The sequence below is a fragment of the Sciurus carolinensis genome, unplaced genomic scaffold (genome assembly GCF_902686445.1).
Source record: "Sciurus carolinensis unplaced genomic scaffold, mSciCar1.2, whole genome shotgun sequence".
NCBI classification, from domain to species: Eukaryota; Metazoa; Chordata; class Mammalia; order Rodentia; family Sciuridae; genus Sciurus; species Sciurus carolinensis.
The window spans coordinates 518,485-537,746 of NW_025920213.1; the positions used below are offsets into that span (position 1 = coordinate 518,485).

General features: G+C 36.5%; 1 protein-coding gene across 1 annotated transcript in view; it reads left to right on the forward strand.

Moving 5' to 3' along the window:
* LOC124975117 (zinc finger protein ZFP2-like) overlaps nt 1-15,902 on the forward strand; it is a 37,644-nt gene extending 21,742 nt beyond the window's left edge. Inside the window, exons 2-3 of the mRNA XM_047538002.1 lie at nt 9,641-9,767; nt 13,228-15,902. Coding sequence (XP_047393958.1) covers nt 9,641-9,767; nt 13,228-15,335 — 2,235 coding nt within the window. The 3' untranslated portion in view covers nt 15,336-15,902. The remainder of the gene's footprint in view (nt 1-9,640; nt 9,768-13,227) is intronic.
* The last annotated feature ends 3,360 nt before the right edge of the window (nt 15,903-19,262 follow it).

Genomic DNA, 19,262 nt, shown 5'->3' on the forward strand with positions numbered 1-19,262 from the left:
TACTAATCATTTTAAATTTTTTCTTCGATGTTACGCAAGGCAGATAGTATGTATGGGAAATACATTGCCCTGGTGTGAGTAAAATACTTCCTAGTGGGCAGTAAATAAATCTCATTTACATAGATAAAATCTCAGTTGAATATATGGTGACTAAGGCATTTTGATTTCTTTTAAAATATTTTTAAGTGATTTATTTCAATAAAACTATTGGGACCACCAGTATTTCACTCTAAACCTGGGTAGGTACTGGGAGTACTTGGTAAGGCAGCAGCAGTCTTACTACTTTATATGAGGTGTACCTTTATGCAGGTTGCATTTAAATCTTACACTGTGTTGAGGGATGGTTTTTTGTTATGCTGCAGTGGAGTTGGATTACTTAGCTCTGTTGTTGTTCAATATAGCAAATAAATGTTTCGTATTATTTCCACCATGGAGAAATAAGGGAGTAGTTTTCTTTTTATATTTCTATGTTTAAAATTTACCTTTCCTCATCAGAAAATGACCAACTGTGTCTGCTTTCTGCTTGTTGTATTCCCCCACTTCTTGAACTGAAGATAATCTTTTCTCACTAGCATCATAATTGCTATCATCACTTATAGCATAATTGTGCAAGCATATTTAATGCTGGAGTTTATTTAATGTGTAATACATATCCTAACAGTGGAATAATACCCATAACAACTGTAGTTCTTACTCAGCCATGAGATTGCTTATTTAAGTGTTATTAGACTTCCACTGGCGAAATCTTGTAATATCAAAAAACTTTGGAAGGAGGGAATTCCTTTTAGTGTTTGGTGTTCTACACCTATTGATCTTTGTGCTTTGTAGAGTATATGGTTTGAGTTAATTGATAACCATACGAGGAGCTAACTGCTTGATCTAACACGAATTATAAAATAGATGAAAGCCACAGTTATTCATGATGGAGTTCTCGGCACCATGAAGAGTCATTATTGTAGTCAATTCTTCCTTAAATACTGCAACCACGCCCCCACCTTTCTTTCCCTCTTGTCCCTGCAAACATAAAGGAAATAGTAAAATTCCTTGAAATACATTTATAAAGTAGCAAATTTCTGATATTATGTATTTATACAGGTTCTAACCCTTCAATGTACAGGTGTAGACAGAAATGCATCTGTTACTAAAATGAGAAAAAGTCATATGCTAATGGAGCATGCTTTTGAAATCCTTGAAAGACACTTACCATTTATACTTGGATTTGGGCTTGCCAGTGTTCTTTTTGTTTATGTATGTTCTCAAAAATATCATGTGTGCTGTGCTTAACTCAAGAAGAACATATTCTTCTTGGATTCCTTATTTGATTGACTTAATTACACATGACCTAACTATACTTGAATATTACAAATATTACCATAAATGGGCAAAAGTAAGTTGCTCTTCTGAAAATGTGTCTTGTGCTTTTAGTCTTTTTAAGTTCCACAAATTCAACAAATAGTTGTTCATTTTCTTAATATCATTTCAAAACCCAAAAGTTCTTTTCTCTGCTAATGATGCTATAAGAAGGAAAAGAAAGTTTTCTACTTAAAAATATATAGTTATTGGATATTTCTAGCTATGTTAAAAATAAAATGTGGTTTCAAACTGAAAAAAAGAGAAGTGAAAGAGAGCATTCTTGTCTTATTAAAGTTTTTAAAGTGAATGATTTCTATTTTTCTCCATTTAAAATGATTTTTGGCCTTGGGTTTAGCATACATAGCTTTTGGGATATTGAGGTATGTTCCTGCTATCCCTAGTTTTTCTAGTGGTTTGAACTTGACAGGGTGCTATATTTTGTCAAATGCTTTTTCTGCATCTATTGAGATGATTATTCTCTTCTTGTTTTTAAGTCTGTTGCTGTGATGAATTACATTTATTGATTTTTGTATGTTGAACTGACCTTTCATCCCTTTGATAAACCCAACATGATCATGGTGCACTATCTTTTTAACATGTTTTTGTATGCCATTTGCCAGAATTTTATTGAGAATTTGTGTGTGTATGTTCATCAGTGATATTGGTGTGAAATTTTCTTTCCTTGATGTGTGTTCATCTGGTTTTGGTGTCAGGATGATATTAACCTCATAGAATGAGTTTGGAAGGGTTCCCTGGTTTTATATTTCATTAAATACTTTGAGGAGTATTGATGTTAATTCTTTGAAGGTCTTCTAGAACTCAACTGAGAATCTGTCTGGCTTTGGGCTTTCCTTGATTGGTAAGACAGTGCACCATGGTCACGTGGGGTTTATCGAAGGGATGAAAGGTTAGTTCAACGTATGGAAATGAATAAATGTAATTCATCACAGCATAGACTTAAAAACAAGAATAGTGTAAACATCTCAATAGATGCAGAAAAAGCATTTGACAAAATATAGCACCCTGTCAAGTTCAAACCACTAGAAAAACTGGGGATAGCAGGAACATACTTCAACATCACAAAAGCTATGTATGCTAAACCCAAGGCCGAAATCATTCTAAATGGAGAAAAATTGAAAGCATTCACTCTGAAAACTTTAATAAGACAAGAATGCTCTCTTTAACCTCTTTCTATTCAACATCATCCTTGGAACTCTAGTCAGAGTAATTAGAAGAAAGAAATTAAGAGGAAACAAATAGGAAAAGAACTCAAACTATTACTATTTGCTGATGACATGATTCTACATTTAGAAGATCCAAAAAATTCCACCAGAAAATTTCTAGAACTCATAAATAAATTCAGCTAAGTAGCAGGATATAATATCAACACCCATAAATTAAATACTTTCCTGTACATCAGTAATGAATCTACTGCAAGAGAAATTAGGAAAACTACCCCATTCACAATAGCCCCTAAATATCCATCTATATATGTATATATGTGTGTGCACATGCACACACTTGGAACTTTCTATTTCATTACTTGTAATTGATCTGTTTAAATATCATATGTCCTCCTGATTCAGTTTGAGTAAGTCATATATCTCTAGAAATTTGTCAATGTCTTTTAAGATTTTCTATCTCATTAGAGTATAAATTTTCAAAATAATTTCTAATTATCTTCTGTTTTTCAGTCATGTGTGTTATGATATTTTCTTTTTCATCATATATTTTAGTAATCTGAGTTTTCTCTCTTTTTCTCTTCATTAGCATGACTAGGAGTTTATTAATTTTATTTATTTTTTTAAAGAATCAACTTTTTGTCTTGTCAATCTTTTGAATTATTTTGTTTAAATTTTATTGATTTCAACTTTGATTTTAATTATTTCCTGTCTTCTACTATTTTTGTTGTTGATTTGTTCTTTTTCTAGAACTTTGAGGTATAACCTAAGGACATTTACTCATTGACTTTTTATCCTTTTAATGAATGAGCTCATAGCACTGCCTCATAGCACTGCCTTTATGGTGTCCCAGATATTTTGATATGTTATATCACTATTCTCATTTACCTCTAAGTACTTTTTAAATTTCATCCCTGATTTCTTCTGCTATCTATTCATCATTCAGTAGCATATTAATCTCCAAGTGTTGGAGTAGCTTCTTTATTTTTATTCTATCATTAATTCTAATTTCATTCCATTATGATCTGATATGATGCAGTGTATTATCTTTATTTATTTACTTTTGTATTTGCTAAGAGTTGCTTTATGGCATAAGAAAGTGTATTCGCTCACTGACAGATGAAATATTCTACATGTCTGTTAAGTCTAAATTATTGATTGTATTGTTCAGTTCTAGAGTTTGTTTGCTTTGGTTTGGAAGATCTATCCAGTAGTAAGAGAAGTATGTTAAAGTTACCCAGTATTATTGTGTTGTGGTCTGTTTGATTCTTGAAGTTGAGAAGGGTTTGTTTGATATACAATGATGCATCATTGTTTAGGGCATAAATATTTATGATTGTTATATCTTGTTGATGTATGACTCCCTTAAGCAGTGTGAAATGTCCTTCTTTGTCCCTTCTGATTAACTTTAACTTGAGTCCACTTTGTCTGACATGAGAATAGAAATCCCTCTTGTTTATGCAATCCATGTGAGTGATTTTTTTTCCCATCCATTCACCTTCAGTCTATGGATGTTTTTGCTATAAGGTGAGTCCCTTGGAGACAGCACATTGTTGGATCTTGTTTTTTAATCCAGTCTTTTGTCTTTTGATTGATGAGTTTAGGCTAATAATATTCAAGGTTATTATTTAGATATGATTTATATTCCTGGTCATTTAGTGTATGTATTTCTGGTTTTTAATTTGACATCCTTTCTCCTTTGTTGACTATGCCTTTAGTGTAGTTCCCCCTTTGCTGGTTTTTATTGTTCTTTTCCATTTCCTCCTCATGCAATGTTTTGCTGAGGATGTTCTGTAGTGCGGGTTTTCTAGTTGTGAATTCTTTTGACTTTTGTTTATCATGAAAGGTTTTCATTTCATCTTCAAACCTGACACTTAATTTTTCTGGATATAAGATTCTTGGTTGACATTCATTTTCTTTCAGAGTTTGAAATATATTATTTCATGACCTCCTAGCTTTGAGGGTCTGGGTTGAGAAATCAGTTGACATCTGAATTGGTTTCTCCCTGTACATAATTTGATTTTTTCTCTCTCAAGACTGGTAAGATTTTATCCTTATTCCGTGGGTTAGTCACTCTCATTATAATGTGTCTTTGTGTGGGTCTGCTATAATTTTGTACATTTGTAAGCCTCTTTTATTTGATTTTCCATTTTATTCTTTAGGTTTGGGAAATTTTTTGATGCTATGTCATTGAAAAGACTGCATTCTGCCAGTTTGTCTCTCTGCTCCTTCATCTATCCTGATAATTCTTAAATTTGTTTTTTTCACATTATCCCATAGTTCTTGGAAGTTCTATTCATGGTTTCTTACCATCTTCACTGTGTAGTCAACTTTATTTTTAAAATTATATGTTTTATCTTCATTGCCTGAAGTTCGTCTTCCATGTAGTCTAATCTGTTGGTGATGCTTTCTATTGAATTTATAATTTGGTGTATTGATTCCTTCATTTCAAGGATTTCTATTTGGTTAATTTTTCACAATCTCTGAGAGAGCCATTTCTTGGACCTATTTGTGCCAGCCCTGAAGTGTGGATTTTTTGGTTCCTGTGGTGCATGAGCTGAAGGACTTTTAACCTGGCCTAAATCCTTACTTGAGACAGAAAGAAGGTTAATGTAGTTTTCCCATGGTTAGGGAGGCATGGAGGGAGAAGAGAAGGAAAAAACAAGTGAGTTTTAAAATCAGCCCCAGTGGTAGAGCAGCAAGGCTTGTGCTCAGAGCATGGAGTGGACGCTGTTACATTCCTGTGGAGGAGTAAATAAAGTACCTGGCAGGTGGGAGTGGGTGGGGTTGCTGAAGAATAGAAAATTCGGATCCAACTGGGCATAATGGTGGATGCCTGTAATCGAAAATTTTATTTTATGATTTGAGTTTTAGCTTGTTAATTATGGTTTGAAATCTGAGTGAATGGGGTGAAATGCTCTGAAGAAGCCCAGGTCATTCTTCCCACCAAGCCACGCTGAGTTTGATGATGAGACTCCAGATACCCTGGGGCCCCAGTAGATAAACAGGGTGGTGGCCGTTCTGGTGCGTCTCCCTGCTCTCCTTCTGCACACAGGGACCACAGTCCTGGGACTCTTGTCCCTGCCCCTGACTTTACCGTGTATTCCTCAAGGGTCCTTGTTTTGCGTGGGTACATTACGTCTGAGTGTTCTATAACTTACTGTTACCACTACAATTCCATTAGGATCGTGTTTAAAGTTTCTTTTCTTTTTTAACGATTTCTTTGCCTGGGTCTCTGGCACACATGCTGCTGTGCTGCTGTCGGGGGCTCTGCTGTGCCCAGTTGACTCACTCATTGCACTGCTTATGGATCTCGGATTGTTTGAAATTTGTGTTTTGTTGATGTTGACAGTGTCACTTTAATTTGTTCCCAAACATTAGTGTTGTATAAATATTCTACACGTTGGGAAAAAACAGTGGGTTATGCATAAATTCAGGTTTGGTAGTAAATGTCAGTGACATGTGTCAACCATCTGGGCATTCATGCATGTGTTTGTTACTTATAAACATTTACCCTTACTTATTTTGATGTAATTTTGCATTACTTTTATTGATGATCTGTGGCACTTTTCTCTTGTGGTTTTTAATCTAAGCACAATTTCTATCATTTTTATTTCATTGAATTAATTTGTGATTATTACTTTTTTCCATTTTGCATGTTTTACTGACAGTATATTTACCTTTATATTTCTTCCGTATAGATAATTTCTCAGAAAGCAGAATCTCTTTTCACTACATGCTACATTTGTATGGACTTCTTCACATTTTATGGGAGTTGAATTTATCAATCTGTTCTTTGGAGTTGCTTGCTTTTCTCATGTTATTCTCTTACAGAACAGGAGTGGGAGTTGGGGTCCCAGAGTTGAATCCTTAGATTGCCAAGCCTCCCCTCCAGGGACTGACTCATTCTGGAGCTGCCTGTCATCCTTCAGTCTGGCTCCAGAGCTTGTGAACATGTGTATTCCTTCACAAATGGCTTTCTTGAAACATGAATATTTTCCCCCAAACCTCTATTTCATGGAGATTTTTGGCGGCCTATAAACTGGATCATTATGTTAAGGGGGAAATACAGAATTTATTCTCCTTTCTGCATTTTCTTTGAGGTGTAAGTTCAACGACAGTATCCCAAAGTACAAGGGATACCCACGCCCTTCAGGGTGTACAGTTCACAGTATACTTCAGTCAGTCAGAATAGAAATGGGAGAAAGGCCAGTGTGTCGGAGTGTATTGACTTTAACTGTAGGTCTGACTGGTCCATTCTACAGTCATCTCTGCTGTTCCTGAGCTCTTCACCTTCAAAAGACTTCTTTACTTAATTCAGCTTCAACTTTTCCCTAACTGTAAAATTTACTTTATTAGTAGGGCTTCAAACAAGAAAATATATCCAAATCTACAGGACAGAGTTATTAGAAAAGGAAGACAGCCTTATGTTACTTTTCTTAAATGTTTTATTTGCCTTTCTTCCTCTTCGGAGTGTTCTTCATGGGTTTCTTATGTGCTCTGTATTTTGAGAGGTGATTTCAAGTGGAATCCCAAGACTGGGCTTTGGAAATTCTACCAAAAATAATAAATAAGGAAAATCTCTCTTCCATTATGGTTACAGAAAAGTAAATGCAGTTTTTGAAAATTGAGTGGAGCTGCATTGGTGAATTTTAGATTTATCAAGTTTTAAGCTCCTCATCCATGAAAGCCGGTGAAGGTCATTAAGTCATAGATCTTATTACCTGGATATTGGAGTTTAATAGCAAATCATATGAGATGAATTTTGGCAAATCCTAGAATAATTCATATGATTTATGTTTTACTAAATGATTTATTTTCAAGGAGATAGCAACCAATATTACTTTTTTTTCTGAAAAGGAGGGATGCTTTTGCTTTTCCTCTTGAGGTAATGAGTGTAAGAGTGTTACACATTTGTTTCCCTCGGTAGACATAAACACTGAGTGTGGCCAGGCACGGTGGGCGTCCCATGCACGGAATGCCAGACACCAGGAGGCTAATGAAGGAGGATTGAAAGTTTGAGGTCAGTATTGGCAGCTTAGGGAAACCCATGTCTAAAAATAAAAAATGAAAAGAGCTGCAGATGTTGCTAGTGTAAGTCTGTAATCAGTTCCTGGATTCAATCCCTACTACAAGACAAAATCCCACTGAGGGTGAATACTTTTACCGATTAAGTAGTGGGTCCTTCTCATTTAAAACTAAGTGAATGAAATTGGGGAGCAGACAGGCCTGAGCTCAGAGACTTCTATTTAATTTAATCTTGAACCTACAAAAGGTCTTTGGGACCCATGTGATTTGTTTCTTGAGATCCACATTTCCAGATGTGGGTTTGAATTGTAGGCAGTCACTGCTGAGAAGGAAACCTGGAGAAGGAGGAGCAAGGTGTAGTTGGTTTTCAGGTGTGTGGCCTAGGTCAGAAGCAGAATTGAATTTTCCTCCCACATGAGCTTACATTTGGAAGGTGCAGACCTTTACTTCTCTGCCATTGAGGTTTATGTTTAACATGTTTTAGCCACTTTCCTTTCTTTTTGTTCTCACAATAGTCAACTTTACCTCTTAAAAATATATATGCCTATGTATATCCCCTATATTGGGAGTCTTCTGTTCGTAACACTTTCATCTAAGCCATGCCAGGCATACAAGACCTGCAGGATTGAAAATGTTTTCTTTTTGACAAATGAACATTGGGAAATCTTGATATCTGAGATTCTCATTGGGGATGTTTTTGGCTCATTAGATGTTGCCAGTGAAGTGAACCACGCTTTGCTTCCTTTCTATCTGAATGTTCCATCTTCTGTAATTACACAAGTTAATGAAATGTTCATTCATTTTCCCTAAGAACTTAGTCCTAGAAGAACAAAGTGATTAGAAGAGACTCACTCTCTACTATGCTAAGAAAAGTCTGCTGAAATGTCACTTGTTTTGCTTTGGCCACTGATACCAGAGCAGTGATGATGTGTCCTTTTGCATTGATTGACACTTAGTACCAATTTGTCCTATTACAGCTGTTTTAAGCTTATTTGCTTGGCATAAATGCTGTCTGTCAATTTTACCTGTAAAATTAACATATTATCTTTGTTTTTATGTGTCTTGGTAGAATTTTCCTAAATAATCTACATAAACTATCTTATGCGATATAGAAACTCTTCTTTTTTTTAGTAATTTTAGTTAGTGCCTTGTTGTGGGAAATGTAGCCTCTACCTTTTGTTTTCCAGAGACACTGGCTTTATAACTGGTTCTCCTGAAGCAGGCCACAGTCCTGCAGGCTTCATCTTATTCCACCTGCAGCTCACAGACATGCACCTCATCACCTCCTTGCGTTTTCCATGAATGAAACAAGGATCATATCTTTGCAAGTGTTTGACAATTATAAAGTTTGTACCTGAAAATAAATTTTGATTAACAGGGAAAAAAGCTAAGAGTGTAAAAGACTCTGTAACTATGGCTCTTATTTTATTCCCCATCCTTAAGTGTGTGTATATCAATAGTGTCTTTTAAAATAGCATCCATCCCAAATTGATTTATATGTTTCACAAAGTGGAATGTATGACTTACTTTCATTTTCATGAAAACTCATCTGTTGTTTGAATGCATAAAGTTGACATTTATTATGTGTTGTACATGAAGCAGAAATATCACTTGATCAATTGCATTTTGTTTCTTCTTAACATAATTCCATTAGTCTTCTCATTTATAATCACTGCCCTGCCCTGCTCTGAAATTTCTTCTAACATTTACACTTTATCTCGACTTTAAAGCTCCCCCCCTTTTTTTTCTGAGTTACAGTTCAAATAACTTTCTCATCTGAGAAATAGACAATTTATCTTTTGATATATGAAATCACAATAAAGTGTATATTGTGTTGATGCCTTAATTTTACATTTTATTTCATAAAAGTGGAGTCTATATATTTTTGTGAACTTCTGACACTCTTTCTTCAGAGGTAGATAATAGAGAATATCACAGTTACCAAATATGTTCTTGAACAATTAAAGTCACATTTGTGAGAGCCAGTTCTGTTGACTCGTTTCATCTTCGGTATACTTAGAAGCTCTGTGAATGATCATGTGGTCAACGTGCTGTGAAGTTACCCTTTCTTATTGCAGGCGCTGTTGACACTCAGGGACGTGGCCATCGATTTCTCTGAAGAGGAGTGGGAATGCCTGGAGCCAGCTCAGAGGAGTCTATACCGAGAAGTGATGTTGGAGACCTGCAGAAACCTGGTCTTCCTGGGTGAGCAGAGCTTCCTTCAGAATTCCTCATTAATCAGAATTCCTGATTACCTGATTTTTTTTTCCCTTGCTGACTCTCTCTTTGGAACTTCTGCTCTTCATGAATGAATTTCAGTCTCTTGCTTTCAGGAAAAAAGCTTGGGCAGTATTTGTTTTAAAAAGAAACTGTTAACACCATTTATTTTAGTCCTTAATCTCCTCCTTTCTTGTGGTGATATATACCTTCACTTTAGATTAGTGGTGCTTACAGTAATTCAGTGATGTAGAAAAATGTGACCCACACGTCAAGTTCAGTTTCTTTCTTTTGTGGTGCCAGAATGGAAGCCTCAGTAGTCACAGGGAGAATCCCAAGGATAGTCATTTCATGTTCCAGTGAACACAACTTACTTTTCCTAAAAGGCAAGTGCTCTCCACTGAGCTGCAGCCCAGCCATTCCTTGGCTTCTTATATTTCTTTTACCTTTAACTGGTGATTCACTAATTTTTCTGGTGACATTCTTTAATCCCTCTTTCACTTCACTTTATTCTATGAGTATTTTATCATTTACTTTGTTACTTTGTAAAAATAATTTTAAGTTTCCACTATATTTTAAAAAGTGGCAATGGATTAACTTCAATTTGATAACAAAATTCTATATATTTATGTATCCTTTGAAAATTATGTTATTGATGGCACAGTTATTTTTACATTGCATATTCATTAAAAAGGTTATGATGATTTTTATGTTTTTGTCTTTCAAATTCTATTGAAAAAATAAGTGTTTTATGGTTCATCATTCCAGTAAAATTTAATTGTATTTTAGTATATGACTTTTCCTTACCAGGAAAACTTTAAAATTTCATGTGGCTTGTGTTGCTGTACACATTTATTTTATTTTTCAATATGAAGGATTCACTTTAGTATGTTTTGACGGACAGGTGAGAAGTCATAAAGTTTAGGTGTATTTACATACATTTAAAGTCTTTATTCTTCCTCACTTTTGAGGATAGTACTTCTTGTTAGAGTTTTCACAGATGGTAATTTTGTTTTTTCACCCCTTCAACATGCTTTCCCAGTTCCTCTCTGTATTGCAAGTCTTCTACTAAGAAATTGACTAATAATTATATTCAAGTACCTTTCTCAGTGGTGTATCTTTTTTCTTTTGGTGCTCTCAAGGTTCTGTCTTTGTAAATATCAAAAGATGGAATAAAAGGCACTTTGAGTCTTTGTTTTTTTCCCACTTGGAGATAATTTAGCCTCCTGAATTTTGACTTCTGTTTTCTTGCTCATATTTATAATTTCTCAGACTTTAAATATTGATACTGGAATTTGAACTTAGTTGCTTTCTCAATGGCTTTTAACTCAGCCCTTTTTATTTTCTATTTTTGACGGTGTCTCACTACGTTGGTGGGACTGGCCTCAACCTTGCGATCCTCCTGGCTCAACATCCCAAGTTGCTAGGATTACAGCTGTGCACAACCACCCCTGACTCAGACACTCTTTCTTAAGAAATTCTTCAAGTACATCATTTTTTCTTGTTTCTAGTAATGATTTTTGTCTGAATTTTACTCAGTTTTCTGTGTTCTAGTTTACTTCACTGAACTAATCTTATTTCAAATGGTTACATAGGTGCTTTGGGTAATTCATAACTCTCATTTTCCTAATGTTCAAATCCTAGTGTTTTATTTTGTTCCATTGATTAAGCCAAGTGCCCCCTTTTGTGTACTGTACTATTTTGATTTGCCCAAATAAAACCAGCCAATAGTAGATTAATAGTCACTTTGCAAATCAATATGGAAGTTAGTAAAGAATTGAAAAATAGGAAAACACATTACTGCATGCTTGAAATCCTAGGTCATTGGGAGGATGTGCAAGGGCAAGGGGATTTCTTGTCTGAGGCATGTCACAGCAGCTTCGTGAGACCGTGTCTCAAAATAAACAGTTTATACGAGCTCTGTGTTGCAGTTCAGTGGTACAGCACCCTTGGCTTAATCAGAAGCACCACCCATAAAAAATTGAAAGTAGAATGACCCCGTGATCCAGGAATGCAAGTTCTAAATAGGTAACCAGAGGAGCTTAAATCACCATGTGGATTTCATGCACCATTTCAATGCAAGCATTGTTGACGAATCAAGACATGTCTTAACCTATGTGCTCCTCAGTGGCTGGATGAGTGAACAGTAGGGCTCTTATACACAGTTAACTCGAGAAGAGATATCCTGTCACTTAAAGTGACATTGGGTGAATATGCTGGACTTTGCAGTACTTGAAATTAGGCAGACACAGAAAGTAATTTGCAGTCTCATCTGACTCATGTGGAACTCAGAAGTGCAGAGAGTAAAATGTTTATGAGCTACTGTGTTTTGCAGAGTGTTGGTCAATATCTGAAAATTATTATTTTAATGAACATAAAACATCAAAAGTTCTGTTGCACTACATGGTGAGTGTAATGTATTATATTCTTTTTGTGTGTGTATGTTTGGGTACTATGTTTTGAACCCAGAAGCACTTAACTCCTGAGCCTCTTTTTCTTTTGAGACAGCATCTCACTAAGTGGATGAGGGTGGCTTTGAACTTGGGATCCTCCTGCCTTAGCCTCCCAAGTTGTGGGAATTACAGGCTTGTACCACTGTTCCTGGATAATGTATTGTATTTTTGATGAATGCTAATAGAATGAATGCAATGTTTCCTAAGCACTAACATGATAATTATATGAAGTAATGCATTTGTTACTAGCTAGATTTAGTCATTTCACTATGTCTTTGTATTTTAAAATGCCATGAAATACTTAGTAAACACATGAAATTTAATTTGTCAATGAAATGAATCATTAAATACCAAAATTAAGAAAATTAAAAAGCAAGATATTTGTCTTGATTGCCATGTCTTGACTTTATACTGACATAGGCTGTGTGTGTGTGTGTGTGTGTGTGTGTTTCTCATTACAAAAGATTTGTTCGTATTTCTCCTTAGAGACCACAGGCTCTTTGCACCTGTTGAATGTCTATGTCATTTTTGTCCAAAGTCTATCTCTTACATCCAGGTCTCTGTTCTAGTAGACAGAAAATGGTTTTCACAGTCCCCAAGAGAGCCAGAAATGTTCAGATTTTACTTTTCCCTTTTTCTATTGAGAGAGAGGAAGGAATCGGAAGATTTTTCCTAAACGTGCAATGACATATTCTGGAGGAGGAAGGCCTGCAGTGGATAGAAAAGTAGCACACTTTCCTTTCCTCTGCTGTGTTACTCTCTTAGTGACATGCTCATGTGGGATACTGTGAGCTCTCCGATGGTTTGGGTAATCCTCACAAAGTTAGTTTGTCTGTTTACTCTTATTTCACTCATCTATTTATTGAGTAATGATGGCCTTCGATGTACTATTCTGCCACCCTGCTGATGTCCTGACTGCTGTAACTCATGTTACATTTTTTTAAGGATATTCTTATTCTAATATGTAAAATAACTGTTGTTTTCATTTATTTCAGTCATGACCTCTCATCACACCCAGGAAATTTCACCAGAGCCCAGCATAGAACACTTATTTAAGAAAGTGATAAAGAGAAGATATGGAAATTGTGACCTTGACTATTTACAACAGAAGGAAGTACTGTACAGTCTAGGTGAGAGTGAAGGTCAGAAATCATATCACACAGGACAAGACAAATTAGTAGTGACTGTGCATAATGAACACTTTACTGTCAACAGACCTCACGACCATTTCATAGCTCAGAACAGCATTCAATGTATAGCTGAAGGACGAGTTTCTCAAAGTGATCATTTTGAAAGTTTCTTTACAAACTGTCCATTATTCTGCAATGAACAAAGAATTCCTTCCTGTGCCCAAACATACACTTTTAATGATTGTGGGAATGTCCCTTTGCACTCATTACTGCTTAATCAAAATTCAGATGTAGATTTTTGTAAAATATGCAACACCTGCAATGAAGCAAACAACACCTTCAGCCGGGTTTCTGCCCCGAGCAATTATATTGGAGGAAAAAAGCATGAATGTATCAAGACACAGAAGAACTTCAGCTTTGGTTGCAATACGAGAAAACACGAGTGTGCTCACTGTGCACAGAACCTTTACCATGACAACAGGTGTGGGAAAGTCCCTCCTCAGTGCTCAGAGCTCATTGCCCCTCCAGGTGCTCAGAGCCAAGAGAAGCCTTGCACATGTGAGGAATGTGAGAGAGCTTCCCATCCAACTGCAAGACCTCCTGAACACAGTGGAGCTCAGCCTGCAAGGGAGCCACGCAAAGTGAAGGAGCGTGTCCAAGCATGGAGTTCTGCACCCCTTTCTAAACAGGACGGGTACCACAGTAGTGATCAACACGACAAGTTTAAAGAATGTGGCAAAACTTTGAATCAAGGACCACCCCCTGTTAAGCAGCACAGAATTCATACTGCAGAGAAACCCTACAAATGTGAACAATGTGGCAAATCCTTTAAAAATTGCTCAACCCTTTCTAAACACCCAAGATGTCATAGCAGTGGGGAAACCTACAAATGTAAAGACTGTGACAAAATGTTTAAGAATATTTCAACCCTTACTCAACCCCAAAGCACTCATGCAACAGAGAAGCCCCACAGATGTGAAGAATGTGGCAAAAGTTTTACTAAAAGAGGACACCTTACTCAACACCAGAAAATTCATACTGGAGGAAAGCCCTACAAATGTGAAGTATGTAGTAAAACTTTTAATAAACCTTCATCCTTTACCAGACACCAGAGAATTCATACAGGAGAGAAGCCCTACAAATGTGAAGAGTGTGGCAAAGCTTTTAATCGAAGATCACACCTTACTCAACATCAGACAATTCATACAGGAGAAAAGCCCTACAAATGTGAAGAATGTGGGAAAAGTTTTACCCAAAGTTCAAACCTTATTCAACACCAGAGAATTCATACTGGAGAGAAGCCCTACAAGTGTGAAGAATGTGGGAAAGGTTTCACTCAAAGAGTACACCTTATTCAACACCAGAGATTTCATACTAAAGAGAAGCCATACAAGTGTGAAGAATGTGGGAAAGATTTTACTCAAAGTTCATGCCTTTCCAAACACCAGAGAATTCATACTAGAGAGAAGCCCTACAAATGTAATGAATGTGGGAAAGATTTTAATCTAAGAGCACATCTTACTCGACACCAGAGATCTCATACTATGGAGAAGCCCTACAAATGCAATGAATGTGGGAAAGGTTTTAATCTAAGAGTATGTTTTACTCGACACCAGAGAATTCATACTGGAGAGAAACCCTACAAATGTGAAGAGTGTGGCAAAGCTTTTAATCAAAGATCACACCTTACTCGACACCAGACAATTCATACTGGAGAGAAGTCATACAAGTGTGAAAAATGCGGGAAAGGTTTTACTGAAAGTTCCTGCCTTATTCGACACCAGAGAATTCATACTAGAAAGAAGCCCTATAAATGTGAACATGGTGCCAAAGACTGTAAGGATGGTGTAACCCTCATTGCACACTACAGGAATCACAATAGAGAAGAGTTATACAAAGGCCAAAATGTGAGAAAGTCTCTAACGTTGTTCACACCTTACTCAGCACTGGAGAATTATAATGGGGAGAGATAATACAAGTGTAAAAACTGTTGCAGACCTTTTCACAATTGCTCAACCATTATTAGTCACTGGAGAATTCATGCATAGAAACCTAAACAGTGTAAAACAGTGTGCCCAAGACTTTACTCAAATTTCACACTTTATTTAACATTAGAAACCTGATACCTACAGGGAATGAGGAAACACATTTACCTGAAATATATGCCTCAGAAAATAGCAAAATATCTATAATGAAGACAATGCCATGAGAAATATAAAGAATGCAGGAAAGCCCTTACCTGTAACTCATATCTTGATATATGTGAGAAGGGAATGAAGAATTAACTTTTGCTTAGAATTTATTAAACATCCTTAGCTTATGTGGTAGGAAAAAAAGATATCCTCACAAATATAGAATAATGCAGAAAATTTGTCCCTGGAATGATATAAATTTATTATAAATCAAAGATTTCTCAATATCCTCACTTTTGAGTACTGGAGAAAACAATTCTAACATAGATCATTTTATCAGAAGATTTGCTCCTGAGAGTTGTTAATCTATATTTTTGAGACTTCACAGTAAATTTTGAAATACTTTATTAATATTATGGATGAATTTTGTTACTAAATAAAAGTAAAATTTGTTAATGTGTTAACATTGTTATGTTTTGAATAATGGTAGTATGTCACAGTATGCCACTGGTCCTTTTTACTAAATGTTTTTTGTAACAGATAGTAAATCATTCTAAAATATGTCCATTAATCTTTTTAGAAACATCGAATCACTTGGAAAATAGTATTCCCATCAATCAGATCTTTATTTATTTTTTCTGTTTGTAATTATGGAGATATTTATACAGTTATAGATAATAAGAACATGAAAATAGGGCTGGGGAGATAGCTCAGTCGGTAGAGTGCTTGCCTTGCAAGCACAAGACCCTGGGTTCAATCCCCAGCACCAAAAAAAAAAAAAAAAAGAACATGAAAATAAGCCCCAGATTTCTCTATCTTAAATTAGTACTTTGAAATTTTACCCTATAGGTGCCAGGCACAGTGGCACACACCTTTAATAACAGAAATTCAAGAGACAGAGGCAGGAGGATCCCAAATTCAAAGCCAGCCTGAGGAGCTTAGTGAAGCCCTAAACAACTTAGTGAGACCCTGTTTCAAAATAAAAAGCAAAAAGATCTGGGGATGTGGCTCAGTGTTTAAGCAACCCTGGATTCAGTCCTTGGTGTCTTTATAGAATGAGTACATTCCTAAGGTCCCTGCAATTTTGGAGAGCAACGCAGCTTCCCAAAATGGGGATTTGAAAACCCTAGAAACCAGGAGCCACCAGTGCATAATTTGTGAACAGAAGGGCCATTGGACAGAGAGTTCCCCAAAGCTTGCCTGGGAAGCCATGAGACCAGCTGGACACTGACCCATCCTGGATCCTGGCATTTGTGGTAGAAAACAATAACAAAAGGACTAAAGAAGCCAAGCAAGTCCTCATGATGTCCCCAAGAGTAACCCCTGAGGAGACTTGACTTATGTCAAAATATTTTTAAAAAGATTTTTGCCCAATATTAAATACCTTTTAGTCTTGAACACCCAGCAGGGAACTATAACCAGAAACTAGTAGAAGAAAGAGTCATAACTTATGAAATCATATGCCTTTTGAATTTGGCTATGTTTTATTCTACTCTATAATCTGTAATGGTGATTATACTTTGGGGATCGAAGGAGCGAGAGTATTTGGCACAGGCTCCCAGAACGTCTCTACCACTGAGTTCTTCTGAGATACTCCAGGTTTCACCTGTCCTTTTTATGTCTTACCAGGAATTGGAGCACATGCCCTCACAGTAAAACAAAGTTATTCAGATGAGCTGCAAAAGTGTCTTGAAGTCCTGTTCAAAGACTACACACAAAGTTTAAAAAAGTATTACCTTATATTTTTTTCTTGTGTTCGCCCTTTGGGTCAAAGGAATACCCACACACATTAATCTGATTTAAATTAATTGATATATATAAATATTGCAAAGTTACGATCAATGTATGTATAAGAGACATGGAAGCAATGTGTGTGAGAGATCCTTAGATTTCAGGTGTAGCTGCACATATCGGCCATTCTCCGTTCCGAGGGTGTGGCTCTACCTTTTCTGTTTGTCTCCACCCTAGTCATCTCACACAGGAAACTGCTTAGTTCTAATGAGTCATTTAAAATTTCTCTAAGGCAGGCCAATTTGTAATTTGGGAGTCACTGGGGAGTTTTTGCATTTAAAAAAATATTTTTAGTTGTTGAACACAATAACTATTTTATTTATTTTTATGTGCTGCTAAGGATCAAACCCAGTACCTCACATATGCTGGGCAAGTGCTCTACCACTGGGCTACAATCCCAGCCTGAGTTATGACATTTTGAATAATTGTCATTTTACAGGTAAGAATTGTAACTATTGGGCTTAGAGGGAAGTTTCAATACATGTATTATTACATGACCCAAACAGTAGTTCACATATTGTTCACCTCAAATATTTTGCATCTCTATGGGGAAAACACTTCTTCTCATTTTTGAATGTATCACACATTAATAGCTATACTCACCCTACTGTGTAATAGGACCATAGACCCTTATAACTTATTTTTCCCGTAAAACTGTGTTTATGAACCCATCATTCACTTTCAACACATAACCAGAAATGGGATACCTGAATCACAAGTTTATAAATTCTATGTAAAATGTCAGTCACTCCAGATGGCTTCCTCTTTTGTTCCACTGGCATGTGTTCCTACGTTAGGCAACAAGATGCCAAATGCCGCCATCTGCTCATCAGGACGTCATGACAGCAGGCTTTCGGATGAAAAGTTTGCATTTCCTTTTTAAACGTGAGGTGTGTGTGTGGCGTGTTTCATTTGTTTGCCCTACTAAAATTGTGTAGTACAGAGGAGCCCCTCGCTGTCTTAAAAATATATACATAGATTTACATCTCCCAACACAAATGCTTCAAGATGGTGAGTCCTGAACCCAGTTGTCTATGAGAGTCTTAAAATCATTCACCTTCAATAAAGGAGACTGCTAAGCAGATGGGACAGGAAGTCAAGTGCAATAAGGGTGATTACCTGCCTATTTTACCTAGGGTGTTATGGAATACTGATGACATTTTTTAAGACCTATATCTGAAATGATATTACTATAAAAGGCATTGTATTTTTGGGTACTGGGAATTGAACCTAGGCCTGCTATACCACTGAGCAACATCTCTACTCTTCGATTTTTTATTTTGAGAAAGGGTCTTGCTAAGTTGCTGAAGCTGTTCTCAGAATTGCACTTCTGCCTCAGCCTCCCCGATCACTGGGATTACAGGCATGTGCCACTGTGCCTTGAAAAAACATGCCCACCGGATCTTAAGTGTTCAGGGGAAGAAGCTTTTTATACACTTGGATGATCACAAACCAGATGAGTTTTTGATAATTTCTAATACCTCCAACAACTTCCTCTTGTTTGCCTGTTGACAAAACAGAATGGTTATAGTCAAAATGAAAACATCAACTCAATATTTACATGATTCTTTGGGGATACTGAGAATTGAACCAAGGCGTACTTAACCACTGAGCCACATTTCTGGCCCTGTTTTACAGATTTTTAGAGATAGCCTCACTGAGTTGCTTAGGTCCTCACTGAATTGCTGAGGCTGGCTTTGAACTCACAATTCTCCTGCCTCAGCCTCTTGAGCCAGTGGGATTACAGGCAGGTGCCACTGCACCCAGATTCAATGATCTAAAGGGGTTTAGCAGCAGCCTTCCATAGCCCAGTAGGGAGAGCAGAGGACTCTAGGTGTTTATGGGCATCTGTAGGTTGCTGTCTTGAATGTCACTCTAAGGTGTTGCCTTTGAAAGGTTCTAATCCCTAGTGTGTACTGAACACTCTTAAGGAAACTTGGAGTGTTTCCTTTGTACAGCCGCCCCAGGTGCTCTGCA